The following is a 16,866-nucleotide window of genomic DNA, read 5'->3' on the forward strand; positions in this document are numbered from 1 at the left end:
CCTCACATAGTCCCCACATGCAAAAACCTATAAGCTAATCCTGCATCTCCAAGAAAACAAACACACTTATTCTCAAGCCACGCTCTGGTCCCATCCAATAGTAGAAAACCCTGGCCTTTTCCCTTACGTGGCAGATATTAATTGGTTGTGTTCTTCAAGTAAGTCTTTGGCTCGTGAACTAACTCCTCTGCAACTTTTGTCTTGACTCAGAAGAGCAACTATTTTAAAAGTTGCAAGTTGGGGGAGTTCTATTTTTTGAATAAAAGGAAGCGTGTCTCTCCCTTTTCATAGGGTATCAAATCTGTTGACTATTCCAAAACAACAATGGAGAATCAGCTTTCAAATGGAAGAAAGGCAATGGAACAGGAGCTACTCAGAGGGCGTGATATAGCAAATCAGTTACTTGAAGTACTTGTTCATAAATCGAATGCTCACCATGGAGATGTAAGAGGGTCAACGTTACCATTTGCTGAAGATCTTGTGCGCAAGGTACTGAGATCATTCACAAACACACTTTTCATCTTGAACACCAATAATGATGTCTCCAATGAGGTGGTTGTTCCTATCACTGTCAGAGATTTCTCTTCTTCCGCTAATTTCCAAAAGCCTGAGGATACAGATGAGACTCGCGAGAGTTTCTTCAACCCTAAAAGTAGAAGAGGGTGCTACAAGAGAAAGTAAGAATTATAAAGTCATATATACCTTGCTAGCAAATTACTTGTTATGATTATTGTTCATTATCATATTTGAATCTTCTTGTTCTCCTCAAGAATTCGATAGTATCATGTTATGTTATGAAAGACAAAGATTCAAAAGTAAATATATTTGCGTAAATCTCTTATGACATTTCATTATATACAATATTCTTCAAGAAAAATGAGAGACCAAAATCCATTGTCACCTACTCTTTAGGATCTCAATAGTTATGGTAAGTCTGAACCAATATTAAGATTTAATTTTATATCCCTTTTTTTAAGTAATTTAATTTTTAGGTTAAATTAGATTTCATATCTTTATTTTTCATAAAATTATTTGTCTCTAAGCTTTCAATTTCTAAAGTCAGCCAAACTTTATATGTGAGTTCAAGTTTGCAATTAAATCTCAAAGCTTTTCCTTTCAAATAGTACATATTATGCCGAAAATATTCCCTTCATATTTTTGGCATAGCCAATTTGTAACACCCCGTATATACTCGGAATATTAACATTACATCGTATTAAGCGGTGCTTAATAAATAAATGCGGAATAATCTTTTTCTTTTCAATTATGACGTCATTATCAATTACCAACTTGATTACATAATCAATTTCATAAAATAACGCCTGTATGTAAATTGCAATAGGACATCTACTGAAATACCTCAATACATAAATAAAGTGTGTATCTACATCACGGTATTACATCTCGTAATCCGGACAATATCCTGATACATTATTACAACACCAAAAGACTCAAGACATAAGCAAGACATAACAATACTATGTGTCATGGACAATCCCCATGCTCACCAAATAAACATAGTAAACAACCAGTCTCAACATAAAACTCCATAAACATAACTGAAACTATAAGCTTAAAAGCAGCATGCATAACCAGCATCCAATCATGACAGCATAATATAACAGCAATCTAACTCAGCTCCTGCCTCCTGCCGCCTGAGGTCTCAACATTACCTGACCCTGAAATAAGCATTCCCCAAACGTAGGGTGAGATCTCTAAACAAGAAATCTCAGTAAGACAAGGGGTCCTCAAGGATCTTCCACCTCAAGCTCACTTACATGTGCAATATAAGTTCTAAAAGCATTTATATCATTATCAGTTCCAAAACTATGTAGTGCAACAGATATCTATGGCATGCATGTAATCACTATCTACTGGCCAGAGAAATGTAGGAATACGTCTATTCCCTACATGTAGTACAAGGAACACCGCTTGCACCTCACCCACAACCTCACCCTATTGTATGTTCTACATACTCAGGCTTACCGTATAGGTGGAACACCTCCATGCATATCAACAAGGCACTAACATACAATAGCTCAACAGCATTTCCAAAACATCAAAAGCATATAACACAACATGCATATACCATATCCCCATGGGACATGGTGGAACCACAACATGGCTAAACCGAGGACACGAAAGCTTACCTCTAAGCTAGCTATCCAATGCCGCAAGCTCAAAGTTCAATCACAGCAGATCACAATCTAATATGGACCAAATATAAATCAATAAACATGTACCACATGCATACAAATTAAAGACAACGCATTTTCATTACGTTTTATGTCTTAAAGCTACTAACAAAGCCACAAGCCCTTAAACACATGATTCTGACTTAGTCCATTAATTACAGAAGTTCAACTTCATCAATCTAGGGTCCACAAACCCCCAATAGCCTACTGTACACACAACACAGCTACTGTTCTGCGAAATCCCAGAATATCCGGATATTCCTCGGGACCATATCCGGATATGCAATATCCGGATATCTCACTGTCCAATATCCGGATATGCAATATCCGGATATACAGATTCACATATCCGGATATCCCATATCCAGATATCCCAAAACCCTATATCCGGATATCCAATATCCGGATATCTGTTCGACAAATATCCGGATATTTCACGACAGAATGCAGTTTCTGCATTTTCGTGAAGATATCCCTTAAAGGTTCCCTTTTTACCGATTTTAAACACCTAATCATGCATTTCTAGGCGTGTTCAACATTACCCAACAACAAGTTATCATCTTTTAGTCATTAGATGCATCAAGGTACCATTTTTAAGCATTTAAACTCAAGTTAAAGGTTGGTACACATACCCCAGCTCAAAACAGAAGGAAAGGTTGCCCTTTGGAGCTCACAATCAGTCTCAAGCTACTGTCACAAGAGGATGCACGAAAATGTACAAGAAGGAGGTCTTCCACTCAACAAGAAGGCACCTTGGAGCATCAAAATGCCAACAAAAGGTCACACCCCTCAAGAAAAGAAAACACAACTGTTCAAACTCCCTCACACAGGTTCTCTAACTCAGAAACAGCACCACATTGCAGTCCCATGGCCAACCCTCACCCTCACCAAGTGTTTAAATGGAAGAGCAAGCATCAAAGGTGAATGCTTGCTCAATAAATGGAGGAGAAAGGGATGAAACAGTGACACAATCAGACCAGCCACCAAATCCCACGAAGAAGAGGCAGTCTTCTAGGGCATTGTGCCCTTAGTAAGAGTATATATAGCCAAAACTCACTTAAGCACACAATATTAACTTTAATTTCTACGCTAGGAATTTTAATCCCAAACTTTGGATTCTGAAACTACACATTTTTTCAAGAATTATCATATTTTTCTTATAATTTTCTGAGCACCTTTCCGGTACGCGCTTTTCAGAGCCAGTACCGATTTCTAGCACCAGTTCTCATTATTTGGACTTGAAACTCGTTTTACAAGTCCTACATATTATTCTAGTAATTATCATGCACTTACTTTAATTTTCCGGGATAATTTTTCGGTACGCATTTATACCAACTAGCAGAACCGGTATCTGCACTTTTCTTCCGAAAAGCGACTTTCATCATTCTTAATCACTTACCATAATTATTAAAGCCTCTTAATAATTATTAGGGTCAATTATGGAATCATTTCCTAATTTTGCATAATTAATTAATTAAATACCTTAATTAACGGTGCGGTTCTTACACAATTTCTCTCCATCTAGTCCATTATACAGTCATGATATATTTATTGATTTCATAAATACTTTAGTTAGTAGATTACTGGATTAGCTGTGCAAACAATTAATTAAATAAGAATTTTATAATTGGAATGTTTGTCTTCATAAGGTCAACTGCACCAATTTGGGAGAGGGACAGCTCAAAGCTTATCGAAGATGGCTATGCATGGAGAAAGTATGGACAAAAAATGACAATGAATGCCAAATACCTTAGGTATTCTTCAACTTCAAATTATAACCTACCAAAAAACCCCTTTATCTCTATAGGGGTCTCTCTTCTTAATGATGTATCTAATATGATTAAAATAATTTGAATATGTGTGCAGGAGCTACTATAGATGCACTTATAAGAATGATCAGGGCTGTCCAGCAATCAAACAGGTGCAGAGAATTCAAGAGGACCCTTCATTGTATCGGACAACATATTATGGCCACCACATATGCAAAAGCTCTTTAAATTCAGAGATAATTTTGGAACCTACTTCCTCTGGTTCTTCTATATTCCTTAGCTTCAATAACAGCCTCCCAAACAAGGAAGAATACCCTTTTTCATCATCACTTTTTGCATCCACAAAACATGAGCCTATGGAAGTGATTCCCAATGACCATATTGCTCACAACCATTTGTCCTCATCAGATTACCTCATGTCATGTGACTATGAACTTGATTTGAGTTACTCGAGTCATGTTACTATGCTACCACAAACCGAATCTGTTCAATTTGATCAAAACGTTTATGGGTGCAGTTTGGATTTTGAATTTTGATGGCTAGGCATGTTCAGTCTATTAAGATTATTTATTTCAAAGAGGGCAAGGCATTGGTGACTTACCTTACTCTGGGAAGTCTTTGCCAATGATTAGGGAGCTAATAATTCTCTCAAATTATCCTTTTCCTGAATTGATTTAGTTATACAAGTTAATTGACATGTTTTACAAATTTAAGGATTAATTCATTCACGTAAATAAATTCAGGTGCAGAGCTGAGTCTGTCGAAAATAATTATAAAATGTAAGTTACGGTTGAAATGTCTTTTGGTTTTGTTTTCTTGTGTCAGTTAGAAAGTTGAAAAAAAATTGTGTTTATTTGTAATGTAATTGGGGTTTAATGTTTATGGGTTACTTAATAAGGCTGTTACTATTGGTGTAATGAGCCTCTTCATTGATATATAATTCTGTTTTTAGTAGTGAAGAATTCTCTATCTTGTATGTGTTTCAATTATAGAGTTTTATCTTCTTAGAAAAAAAATATTTACCGTTCCTAAAAAAATGTTATTCCTAAATTTGTAAAATACTACCAAACAATAGTTGGTTCGACGGGAACAAAATTCAATTCTCCTTAAATGAGATCTAAAAAACAAAAAGAGTAATAGGTTTATTTGATCCCCCACCCCTTCGAAGTTGTCTAGAAGCTGAACTCCCAATTAAATGATTCATACCCAAAATTCTTACTAACTTTTCCGTGGCTATTTATCTTCAATTTTTAAGTGATAGAAATATAAGTTCATATATGACATCCACACAAAAAATTAAAAAAAAAATAGAGTGTGTAGTTCTTCTTCCAAGCAGTTCAAAACACTAAAGGTTGTTCTAATCCATGGTGTGTAGCATAAGATATGGGCAAAAAAGTAAAATATGCTCAACTTTGATTGAAATAGCTAGTGTGAGATAGAGAAACTTGATGTTACTTTTGAAGAAGAATAAGAAGAGAAGGTAACCTGGTGACTGACATAGTGAACGGTGGTGGTAACGTGGATGCAGTGGGGATGATGGGTTTTGAGCGAAAAATTGATGTAGAGTAGGGTTCACCTCTAGTTAGAGCTAATTCTGATAAGTAACCACATATGGACACAAGAAGTAGAAAGGAGATATATATGGATGTGCAATATACTTACATTAATCTTTCTTATTTAAATATTGAACTTGATGATGTTTTAACTTTGAGACGTTCGCATTTCAATTGCTATGTCCGTTGAGGTCAACAAATTAATCTCAGTAGACAGATCTCCATTATGAAAAATGTATATTATTATCCATTTCCATTTTGAACAAGCATGATAAGTTGCATATAACTTTTTAGTTGAGAAATCTGAGTTTTTTTTTTTAATAGAAAAACCACATTAGTCATTGTGATTTTAATTATCAAGCCAACTAATGTTGAGATATATATAGTCCCACATTGGTTGTATGTGCAACTAATGTGGTCTTTATAAGACCTTGAGCACTCCCACCCCTTGAGCTAGCTTTTGGGGTGGTGTATCCCAAAGTTCTTTACATGGTATCAGAGCCTCATCGTCCCCCACTTTAAAGTGGAATTTAAAAACAAAAAAGTATAAAAGGTAAACCAAAAATTGGGCCTGTGCATAATTCGTGCTTCAAGCCCAAAGGGCTCTTGTGTGAGGGGCGTGTTGAGATATATATAGTCTCACATTGGTTGTATGTGCAACTAATGTGGTCTTTATAAGGAGTGAAATAACATAAGTTGTATCATTTAAAAGGACAAACAATTTTCCCATAAAAAATAGAATGTGGGAGCGTAGCCTCACGCGCGCGATTTATTTCTTTCTGCTAGGGTTTCTTTGAGATTTGCTGCTGGCTATGGAGATCGAGACGACTGATCAACGATTGTTAACGGAGGACGATGGGATGAAGGGGTTGAGAGATAGACCCCTGTCTGAAGAGGAAGCTGGTGCGCGTATGGGTAAGAAATCGAAAGGGGCTGGGATGGATGATCTAGCGATGGACGATGTGATGATTGAGGGAGGGGTAGGTGAGCCCAGCCCTAATCAAACACATCCTGTGAGTCCAGAAGAGAAGATGACGGAGGTCAAGCCTGATGTTCGCTGTAATCTGGTGTCCTACAAGGACAAACTGCTCAGATTGAATGGTAAGGGTGGTCAATCGGACGATGAAGAAGAGGGCTGGGTTGCTAAGCAGAAGAGAGAGGATGAGGAGGAGGAGCTGGTGGAAGGCCTGTCCCAGGATGCTCCGGATGACCCTTTATGCCCGAGGTACACGTTCTCCATGGAGGAACATAAGAAGGACTGCGAAAAATGGAGGAAGGCTTTGATTATTAAGTTGCTAGGGAAACGAATTGGCTCCAATTTTCTGATGACCAGATTGCAGAGACTTTGGGGTCTGGTAAGTTCTGTTGTGACTATTGATTTAGACAATGGGTACCTCCTTCTGAGGTTCCATGATGATAGTGACTATCGTCACGTGTTAGAGGAAGGGCCCTGGATAGTGAATGATCACTATGTTGTTGTTCAACGCTGGAGGCCTTTTTTGATCCGTATGATGAGAGTATCAGGAAATTGGCTGTCTGGGTCAGGATTCCTGGCCTGCCAATTGAGTTGTATACCGTTCGTCACTTATGGCGAATTGGGAATATTTTTGGGAAAGCACTGAAAGTAGACAGGAATTCCCTGAGGAAGAGTGAGGTGGGTGAGGAGGTTATCACGGAGAGGGCACGATTTGCTAGGATTTGTGTAGAAGTTGACTTGGGGAAAAGCTTTCTCTCTAAGTTTGTGATTGGGAGCAAGGTGTACCAGGTTGGTTATGAGGGTCTCCACTTGATTTGTTTCAAGTGTGGGTTATACGGACATAGAAAGGATCAGTGCCCAGCTGATCAAATGCTTTGTAACCAGCAAGTGGATACTGTTACAGCCCAGGAGAACACCACCAGTCCTGTCCAGGCTAAGGTGAACAGGGAGTGTGAGAAGGATGAGGCATTTGGGAGCTGGATGGTTGTCCAAAGGCAATCAAGGAACAGGAAGCTGAAGGCTAGAGCTATGGGCCCAAGTAAAGATGTGGTTGGGGTTCAGGAAGTGATGTCTGGTCCGATATCTCTCACCAACAGTGTTGAAAACTCTCCTAGTATTGGGGGGGCTGAGGAGGCAGTGGATGAGCAATCTGGTCATTCTCCCTCTAAGGAGGATAGTGCGATGACTACTGCTATTTTAGTAGTGAAGGATGAACCTGGAATTCCAAGGAAGGAGGCTGTTGTTCCTTTGTCCAGCCCTTCAAAGAAGGTGACAGCATCTGATTCTGGAGCCAAAAGGACTAATGTTAAAGATGGGAAGGACAGGGCTAAGGTTGGAGGAAGGGCTAGTTTGAAGAAACTAGGGACTGAGAATGTGCCTCCTAACTCAGTGCTGGAAGGTACTAGTAAAGGCCCTAGTAAGGGCAAAACTAGAGGGGTAACCGTCCCAGATAGGATAGGTAAGGTTGGAGGTGGGGCTAATAGCTGTATCAAGAAGGGGCCATCTACTGAAGCTAGCCCATTGCGGTCTTCAGGGTCTCCTGGCCAGGATGAGGTAGTTGTTGCTAACTCTTTCACCCTGTTGGGTGAGATAGCCATCCAATAGACTGGTAGTTTACCTTTTGGGGTGTCCTGTACAGCTTTTCCTTATGTTTATTTTTTCTTGGAATTGTAGAGGGGTTGGTAAGACTAGTTTCCCAACCCTGATTAGAGATCTTAAGTTCAGGTTTCGCATTAGTGTTTTGGCTCTTCATGAGATCAAAGTTTGTGGATCAAGAAGAGATGAGATAATAAAGAAGCTGGGTTTTCCAATGTTTTTTAGACAGGACCCGATTGGGTTTGTTGGGGGCATATGGCTGTTATGGGATGATAATGTGGTGGAGGTGGAGGTCTTGAGGTCCCATCATCAGTTCATTCACGCTAGGATTAGATATCTTGATACTCAAAAGGTGGACCTAATCACCTTTGTGTATGGTAGCCCAAGGAGACATGAAAGGAAGGCTCTATGGGACGAGCTGGTGGACATCAGTGTTTCGGTTGATGAGCCTTGGTTGGTAATAGGAGATTTTAATTCTATTCTTAGTGCTGGTGAAAAATCTGGTGGGAAGGAGGTGGGAAGGAGGTGTGCTGGAACAGTATTTCAGATATGCACCAATGCTTATTGGATTGTAATTTGAGTGATTTGGGTTATAAAGGTCCTGACTTCACTTGGAAAAGGGGAAGGCTACATGAAAGACTGGATAGGGCTTGTTCTAGTGAAGCTTGGAACATTGCTTGGCCTGATAGAATTATTACCCACCTGCCTTTCTTTGGTTCTGATCATAGGCCCATTCTGGTGTGTAATGCTGGTCTGTATAAGAATGGTGGCCATCCCAGAAGTTTTAAATTCCTGGCTGTTTGGCTCACTGATCAAAGTTTCAGTAACTTAGTGAAGGATAGTTGGGGGAAGGAGGTGGACTGGCTGATGGCTAGGAACAAATTCGAATATGAAGCCAGAAGCTGGCATCAAAATGTGTTTAGTGAGTCTTTGAAACTTAAGAATAGACTGTACTCTAGACTAAATGGGCTAGACAGTTTCAAGTATGGTAGGTTTGATCATAATACAGAACTGTTGCAGAAGAGCTTGTGGAAAGAACTTCAAGGGATCTTGGTTAGGGAGGAATTGATTTGGTTTCAGAGATCCAGAAACCAGTGGTTGAAGTATGGGGATAGAAACTCAAAGTTCTTTCACTCTTCTACAGTTTCTAGGAGAAGACATAATAGGATTATAACACTCAGGAATGAGCATGGTGATTGGGTTTCTGATCCTGAGGAGTTGATCAGTATGGCTGTATCTTTTTACCAAAACTTATTCAAAGCTGAGGAGGAGGGTGATGAGGTTTTTCCCATTCAGAATGCTTTTCCCAGTCTTGGTTTGGAAGAGTTGAGTGCCCTATCAGTGATGCCTAGCAAGGAGGAAATAAGGAGGACTATTTTCAGGATGGGCAAGTTCAAAGCCCCTAGTCCTGATGGCCTAAGTGCATTATTCTTTCACACTCAATGGGATGTCATTGGTGATTCAGTCTGTAAGCTTGTGGAAGGGGTTTTCTGTTGCCCAGATAAGGTGAGGGAGATAAATGGCACCTCAATCTGTCTTATCCCTAAGAAAGCTAGCCCGGAGAGTATGAAAGACTTTAGACCAATTAGTCTTTGTAATGTGGTGTACAAAACCATCACAAAGATGATTGCTGGGAGGTTGAAAAATCTAATGCCTAGACTTGTCTCACCAAACCAATGCAGCTTTATTTCAGGTAGACAGGGGGCTGACAATGTTATTATAGCCCAAGAAGTTATTCACTCTATGAGGACTAGAAGGGGGAGTAAAGGTTGGATGATGATAAAGGTGGATCTAGAGAAAGCCTATGACCGTCTGAGTTGGAGCTTTATTGTGGACACTATGAAGGACATTGGTTTCCCTGACCAACTTGTCCAATTAGTGTATAGCTGCATTTCTACAGCCTCTATGAACCTTCTTTGGAATGGAGTGCCTACCAGAAATATATCTCCAGGGAGAGGCATTAGGCAAGGGGACCCAATATCCCCTTACCTTTTTGTCCTTTGTATTGAGAGGCTGGCCCATCTAATCCGGTTGGCAGTAGAGACTAAAGCCTGGAAACCTGTTGTGTTGAGAAAGAGTGCTCCTCCTATATCTCATCTGTTTTTTGCAGATGACATAATTTTGTGTGCTGAGGCAAGCCTGGAGCAAGCTTTTATAGTTAACCAAGTTTTGAAGATCTTTGCTGGAGCTTCTGGCCAGAGAATTAGTTAGGATAAAACTAGAGTTTTTTTCTCTAGAAATGTTCATCTGGGGAGAGCAAAAGAAATCAGTGAAGCTCTGGGCATAAGAATAACCTCAGATTTAGGGAAGTATCTTGGTGTGCCTCTTCATCATAAAAGGGTAACCAAGAATACTTTTAGGAATGTTCTGGATAGAGTCCAAGGGAAACTATCTGGTTGGAATCAATCCTCCTTATCCTTGGCTGGAAGGACTACTTTAGCCAAATCAGTCTTGGAAGCTATGCCTGCTTATACCATGCAGTCTGCAGTGGTTCCTATTGGGGTTTGCAATGAAGTGGAAAAACTTACTAGGAGCTTTATTTGGGGCTCTTCTCAGGTGCAAAGGAAGACTCACTTGGTGAGTTGGAAGAGGATATATAGGCCTAAGATGTATGGGGTCTGGGTTTCAGGGAGCAGAAACTAATTAATAATGCTTTTTCCATGAAGTTGGGATTCAGACTCTTAGCCAACAGGGAGGACTTGTGGGTTAGGGTACTGCGTAGTAAATACAAGATGGAGGATGGGCATGGTCCTAATCTGGCAGAATGTAATAATTCCTCAAATATTTGGAAAGGAATCCAAAAAGTTTGGGGTCTGGTCCAAGATGGCTCTAGAGTTATTATTGGGAATGGGGCTGAAACTCTATTCTGGCTTGACAGGTGGGTGCCTAATATGGGCAGGCTAATTGACCAGGCTATTGGTTGTGTTCCAGTAGAAGCCTTGAGGTGGAAGGTCAGGGATTGTGTTTTAGAGGAGGACTGGGATTGGGGAAGATTTGATTTTCTTCTTACAAGAGATGCTCTTGATGAGATAGCCAAAATTAAGGGCTCTGCTAACCAGGAGGAACAGGCGTGGGATCATAACCTGAAGCTAATTGTGCTGGAAAGTGATTCCTTGATGGCTGTTAACTTGGTCAAAGAGGGTTGTGCTAAGTCTAATCCCTACTATTTGGTTGTTTCCAGGATTAAAGCTCTGATGGAGAAGGATTGGAAAGTGGAGATAGGGCATGTGTACAGAGAGGCTAATAAAGTTGCAGACTGGTTGGCTGTGTTTGGGTGCACCCCTACTTGGGATACAGTTTGGTTTGGGCAGATACCTGATGGGTGTTCTGATCTTATTTCAGATGATTTTCAGGGCCTTGTAGTGCCCAGAACAGTTAGTATGTAGTTGCTGTTTTTTTCCTGTTTATACAACAACAAAAAATGTGGTCTTTATAAGACCTTGGACACTCCTACCCCTTGAGCTAGCTTTTGGGATAGTGTATCTCAAGGTTCTTTACAACTAATAAATATAGTAATAAGTTCGGTTCCAAGAAGATGAAGACACTAATGCTTAATGAGAAAAGGTTAAATAACGCCGCAATAGCCAATTAATTACCAACAACTTGGTGATCATTCATGAAAGCTACATTAATGTAGACGGTCCAAGGTGTGGTTGCTACAATGTATATTTTTTACTATTGACAAGTTAATTAGAATGGATTTGGAACATATAGACTAACGTTAGAGATTTAAATATAGTTTATTATTTGTGTCAATATGTTTGGTACTTTTAATGCAAAAGAATTATATTTTGATACATTTACAGTTTAGAAAAACCTAGTTGAATATGTATTGATAAAAATATCTTTATAATTTAATATGATAATATTATTTTAATAATATTGACGTACTTATTAATAGTCACACATTTGAATTGTATCAACAAATCCTGAATAACATTACTTATGTATTTTTATTTTTATTTTATACCTCTAATAACTAGCTAGCCTTTTCTAGTAGTGACTTAGCTGCCTTTCAAATATTTTGTTTATAAAGACAAAGATAAACATAATATGATTTCGATGGTAAGTGCCGAAAACATAAAAAGATAAACATAATATTATTCTATATGTTGGATAAAATTGTGTCCTTTGTTTAATGAGTATGGTTATATTGATAAATATTTTTTTATTTTTTTTTACAAACTTATAAATTATATTATGTCTTACCAGTAAGACTTAACTCAAGAGTGTCTTACCGATAAGACATAGTGTAATTTGTAAGTGAAAAATTTGTAAATATAATTTTCCTTTTTTTAACTATCTTGTTTTTAAACAAGATTATGTTTTGTAAAGCTTACCAAAAAAAAAATTATGTTTTGTAATGCTAAAAAAAATTAAAGTAAATTATAAAGTTTCAACAATTTTCTCACGCCGTTAGTTAGAAGTAATTATTGAGATAGATGACTCAACATGTACAAAAGAGGAAAAGATAGTAATTTTTTTAACAATATATATAAAGCATTTTTAGTAAAAATATATTATTTATAAGTGTGAAACACATACATTCATATGAATTATATACTTTTTCACAATATTTTTTATATTTTATCCTTTTCAATTTTATGTTAAAAATCTAACATGATTTTGAAAAAAAAAAAATATTATAATAGTAAGTATTTTTATTGTAATACATATAGAAGCCAATAACAATGAATAATACGTTATTTTATTTTTCATTTAGAAGTACTTAATAATATAAAGTCAACAGCTAGCCTTAGTCAAAAATAAAAATTGGGTGGTGTATTTCCAGTCAAGTTCAGGTTTTGTGTTACAAAATTAAGCTAAAAAGATTTCACGGACGGAACTTATATATATAGATCTTAAACTCGATCTGTCCTAACAAGATGAAGCCAAACTCCAATGCTATGTTTGGAAATAAAATTGTAAATATTTGATCTGAAGATCAAAGGTTAATGTGGGATATGAGAATTAGTAGTGTTTACGAAGGAAACAATTGCAGTGGCAAATCACTGTATACAGACAAAAGATAAGAAGTCAAGGAAAATATATGTATGCGCACACAATAACAACAAATAAGAATTAGGATTTCCGAAATAATATTAATAAGCTTTAACCCTTTATTTATAAATTGATTTTACCTAAAGGTAAATAAGGCCCATTCTGCTTATTTGGACAAAGGGGCAAAGAGGACCATAACATATGAATCCAGAACAGTAAATAAAAACACATACCTAACCATCAAAATCAAACTGCTCATAAAAATTGTCAAAATCAACGGATTTGGTCGATGATAGCATAGTGACATGACTCGAATAATCGAAATAATTTTCATAATCGCATAATAGGAGGTCTTCTAAGGACGACAATTGGTTTTGAGCAATATGGTCATAGTGAACCACTTCCGTTGGCTTCTGTTTCTTTGATGCAAAAAATGGTGATGAAAACGGGTGTTCTTGTTTGCTTGGAAGGCTGTTATTAAAGCTAAGTAATATAGAAGAGCCAAAGGAAGAAACAGGTTCCAAAATTATCTCGGGATTCAAAGGGCTTTTGCAAGTGTGATAGCCATAATAGGTTGTCCGGTACAATGGAGGGTCTTTTTGAATTCTCTGAACATGTTTGATTGCTTCGCAACCCTCATCATATTTGTGAGTACACCTGTAGTAGCTCCTGCAAACATATTTCAATCATATTGGACTCATCATTTATAAGAGAGAGACACATATTAAAATGATTATCTCATTTGACATGAGGTCATGTAAGATGATTATATATAATCCTTCATAGACCAATCACTTCTTATTTTAATATATTCTCCACAGCCGTTGATTTATCTATGAACCGTTAAAAATTTTGGTGGTAGTTTATATATATATATAGGGTTTATGGTTTCTCAAGCTTGCTTGAGAGATAATCTTATCTCCGACTAGTAAATCATAACCGTACAAAGATGATCAATGGTGATAAAGAAAGAGAGAAAAAAAAAGAATCATAATCGTCCAAAGATGAATCAATTAATATAAGAAAATAAATAAATAAAACGACGTAATTTTGAGATAGCCGGAGATAAACTTATCTCAAGCTGTTTGAAAAATGTTTTTCCCATATATATATATATAGGAAAAAACATTTCTACAGCCATTGTAGATAAGGTTATCTACAGCTATCCCAAAAACTACGCCGTTATGATTAATGAAGGGTGTTTTTGTAATTTTGAGATGAATTAATGAAGGGTATTTTGGTAAAATGCATATGATAAAAAAATAAATAAAATTACGGAAACACCCTTCATTAATTCACCTAAAATTACATAAACACTTTTTATTAATCAAAACGACGTAGTTTTTGAGTAGCTGTAGATAACTTTATTTAAAGCAGCTGTAGAAATGTTTACCCTATATATATATATAGATATATATATATATACACGAAGATGAGGAATTTGAAATGGAAGAATACCTGAGGTATTTGGCATTCATTGTCATTTTTTGTCCATACTTTCTCCACCCATGGCCATCTTCAATCAGAATTGAGGTGTCCTCCTCCCAAGTTGGCGCAATTGATCTTATGAAGACAAAAATACCAATTATATGTAGATTCTTATTTAAATATTTTCATAACTAATCCAATAATCAATTAACTAAAATATTTATGAAATCATTAACGATAAATCAAAATTAATCCAATAATTATGTGATAATGGTCATTTATATATAATGGACTAGCCAAGATGCAGTTTAAGACAGCATTGGCTAATGCCATTCGGTTCCGTTCATTATATGGGAAGAAATAGCATATTCTTTTGACTATGCCAAAAAGTATATATGAAGGAAGGATAATTAATAAAGCATAAAAGTATGTAAATTTTTCTTTTTAATTAAATAATTAGGATGACTTAATCAAGATTAATACAAAACATATTTTATTTATTACCTGGCCTATGCCCTAATGATATACGTCATCAAAAGGAATTAGTTTTTTTATAACAATATTTGAAAGGGAAAGCTTTGGGATTTAGTTTCAAAAATGAGCCATATATATAAGGATTAAATTGAATGTACCTGTAATGGTGGGGACTATATAAACTACAATAGTTGAAAAGCTTTGAGAAAAAAATCAAGTCTTATTAAAATTAATGATGCTAATTTTTTTAAATTTTAATTTTTGGATGATGCTAATTTTTTTAAGATGTGCTTAAAGATTAGGTAGAGAGCAAATTATTTCATTCTAATATTAAAGCATATCAAAACTCAATGAGGACTTAAAGTGATACTGACAAGTAAAATATCAATGAAGGATTAAGAATCATTTAAAGATCTTTGAACGGAAAATTCAGTTTAACTAAAGCATTAAATTATTTAAAAAATGACATAAGAAAATGCTTGACGAATGAGAGTTAAAACGGATATAAAATTTAATTTGAATTTATTAAGAAATGACTTTGGATTTTTCATTTTTCTTAAAAACATGATAAATGTATGGGTTAGGATTTTATACATATCTTTTTAGATTTTTCTTTTTTCTTAAAAGCATGATAAGTATAAGGGTTATGATATTATACATACCTATTATTTTTCATGCTTATTTTTTTTTTCTGACATTATTAGATGATAATCTCAAAGTACTTTTATCCTTTCTATTTTCTCTCGCTGTTAATTGAGATTATAATATAATGGTGTTGAAGAAAAATAGTTAAAAATAACGTATAAAAAGATAATCGTAATACCATATCCTAAATACGAAAGAGAAAGATACAAATTATTTCTGCGTTTAATTGGCAGGCACAAATTAATAGATCCAATTGTTTGAATGGATTTAGACTGTCACTCAGATTTTATTTGAAAGAATTTTATATTATAACACAAATATTAATTTTGTTGATGATCGGCGGATCCCTTTTCAATAAGAAAAAGTGTTTATCGTTTTAAAAAAACGTAAAGTTATGTCATTTTAAGTGAAAGAAAAATATAGATAAAAAAAATAAAAAAGTGCACAAAAATAAATATGAATAAAATGACATAAGCCATGTCATTTAAAAAGATAAATAATTTTTCCTCACAATCATAATTGTTTTACCAAAAATTGTGTCTTTATCTCTTAAAACTTAGTTCCTCTACGTCATATTTCTGAAGAAAATTACAGGATCCTGGATCCAAAACCCATAACAATAATAATTTGATAGGTAAGGAATGAATAATAATTCTTACTTTCTCTTATAGCACCCTCTTCGATTTTTGGTGTCGTGAGTTTTGATACTCTTGCAAGTTTCATCGACATCCTTCAGCTTTGGGCAGTTGTTAGCGGAGAAAGTGAAATCTCCAATAGTTATAGGCGCCACCACCTCATTGGAGTCATCATGGTTGGTGTTCAAGAGCAAAAGGGTATTTGTGAATGATCTCATTACATTGAGAACAAGATCCTCAGCAATTGGTAAAACTGACTTTGACCCTTCCTCGTTTGCAAGTACTTCAAGTAACTCCCTTGCCATGTCACGCCCTCTCATTAGCTCTTCTTCCATTGCCTTTTTGCCATTTGGAGATTGATTTTCCATTATTTCTACCTTTTTGGAATTGTTAACACTTTCCATATATTTGAGGAGAAACTGAGTGAAAGACAATGCCCTTTTAATCAAGATGGCACTTCCCCCACTTGCAATTTTAAAAGTTGATGTACTTCAGAGGATATTGACAAAACTTCCACAGCAGAAATTGGCAGGTTTAGTTTCACGTGCCTAAGTGTTACGTGAAGAACACAGCCAATGAAAATAATCAACTTAA

At 36.2% G+C, this 16,866-nt stretch overlaps 2 protein-coding genes across 2 annotated transcripts; one reads left to right on the plus strand and one right to left on the minus strand.

Moving 5' to 3' along the window:
* Positions 1–324: 324 nt before the first annotated feature.
* On the plus strand, positions 325–4,500 carry LOC133290779 (WRKY DNA-binding transcription factor 70-like). Its single transcript, XM_061488892.1, has 3 exons — positions 325–677; positions 3,845–3,949; positions 4,062–4,500. The coding sequence occupies exons 1-3, from the start codon at positions 325–327 to the stop codon at positions 4,498–4,500; spliced, it is 897 nt and encodes a 298-aa protein (XP_061344876.1).
* An 8,823-nt stretch (positions 4,501–13,323) lies between these two features.
* LOC133290780 (probable WRKY transcription factor 70) lies at positions 13,324–16,640 on the minus strand. Its single transcript, XM_061488893.1, has 3 exons — positions 16,297–16,640; positions 14,549–14,653; positions 13,324–13,759 (listed from the first exon to the last, which is right to left on the minus strand). The coding sequence occupies exons 1-3, from the start codon at positions 16,638–16,640 to the stop codon at positions 13,324–13,326; spliced, it is 885 nt and encodes a 294-aa protein (XP_061344877.1).
* Between the last annotated feature and the right edge of the window lie 226 nt (positions 16,641–16,866).

The sequence above is a fragment of the Gastrolobium bilobum genome, unplaced genomic scaffold (assembly GCF_033153095.1).
Source record: "Gastrolobium bilobum isolate Gb01-03AN ecotype WA unplaced genomic scaffold, APGP_CSIRO_Gbil_v1 utg32335, whole genome shotgun sequence".
NCBI lineage: Eukaryota > Viridiplantae > Streptophyta > Magnoliopsida > Fabales > Fabaceae > Gastrolobium > Gastrolobium bilobum.

Excerpts from the sequence above, each read along its gene's own strand:
- LOC133290780 (XM_061488893.1), bottom strand. The coding sequence starts at position 16,640 with ATGGAAAATCAATCTCCAAATGGCAAAAAGGCAATGGAAGAAGAGCTA. Across the intron at positions 14,654-16,296 it reads AGAGGGTGCTATAAGAGAAA|ATCAATTGCGCCAACTTGGG; the intron begins GTAAGAATTATT and ends TGTCTTCATAAG. Across the intron at positions 13,760-14,548 it reads ATGAATGCCAAATACCTCAG|GAGCTACTACAGGTGTACTC; the intron begins GTATTCTTCCAT and ends ATATGTTTGCAG.
- LOC133290779 (XM_061488892.1), top strand. The coding sequence starts at position 325 with ATGGAGAATCAGCTTTCAAATGGAAGAAAGGCAATGGAACAGGAGCTA. Across the intron at positions 678-3,844 it reads AGAGGGTGCTACAAGAGAAA|GTCAACTGCACCAATTTGGG; the intron begins GTAAGAATTATA and ends TGTCTTCATAAG. Across the intron at positions 3,950-4,061 it reads ATGAATGCCAAATACCTTAG|GAGCTACTATAGATGCACTT; the intron begins GTATTCTTCAAC and ends ATATGTGTGCAG.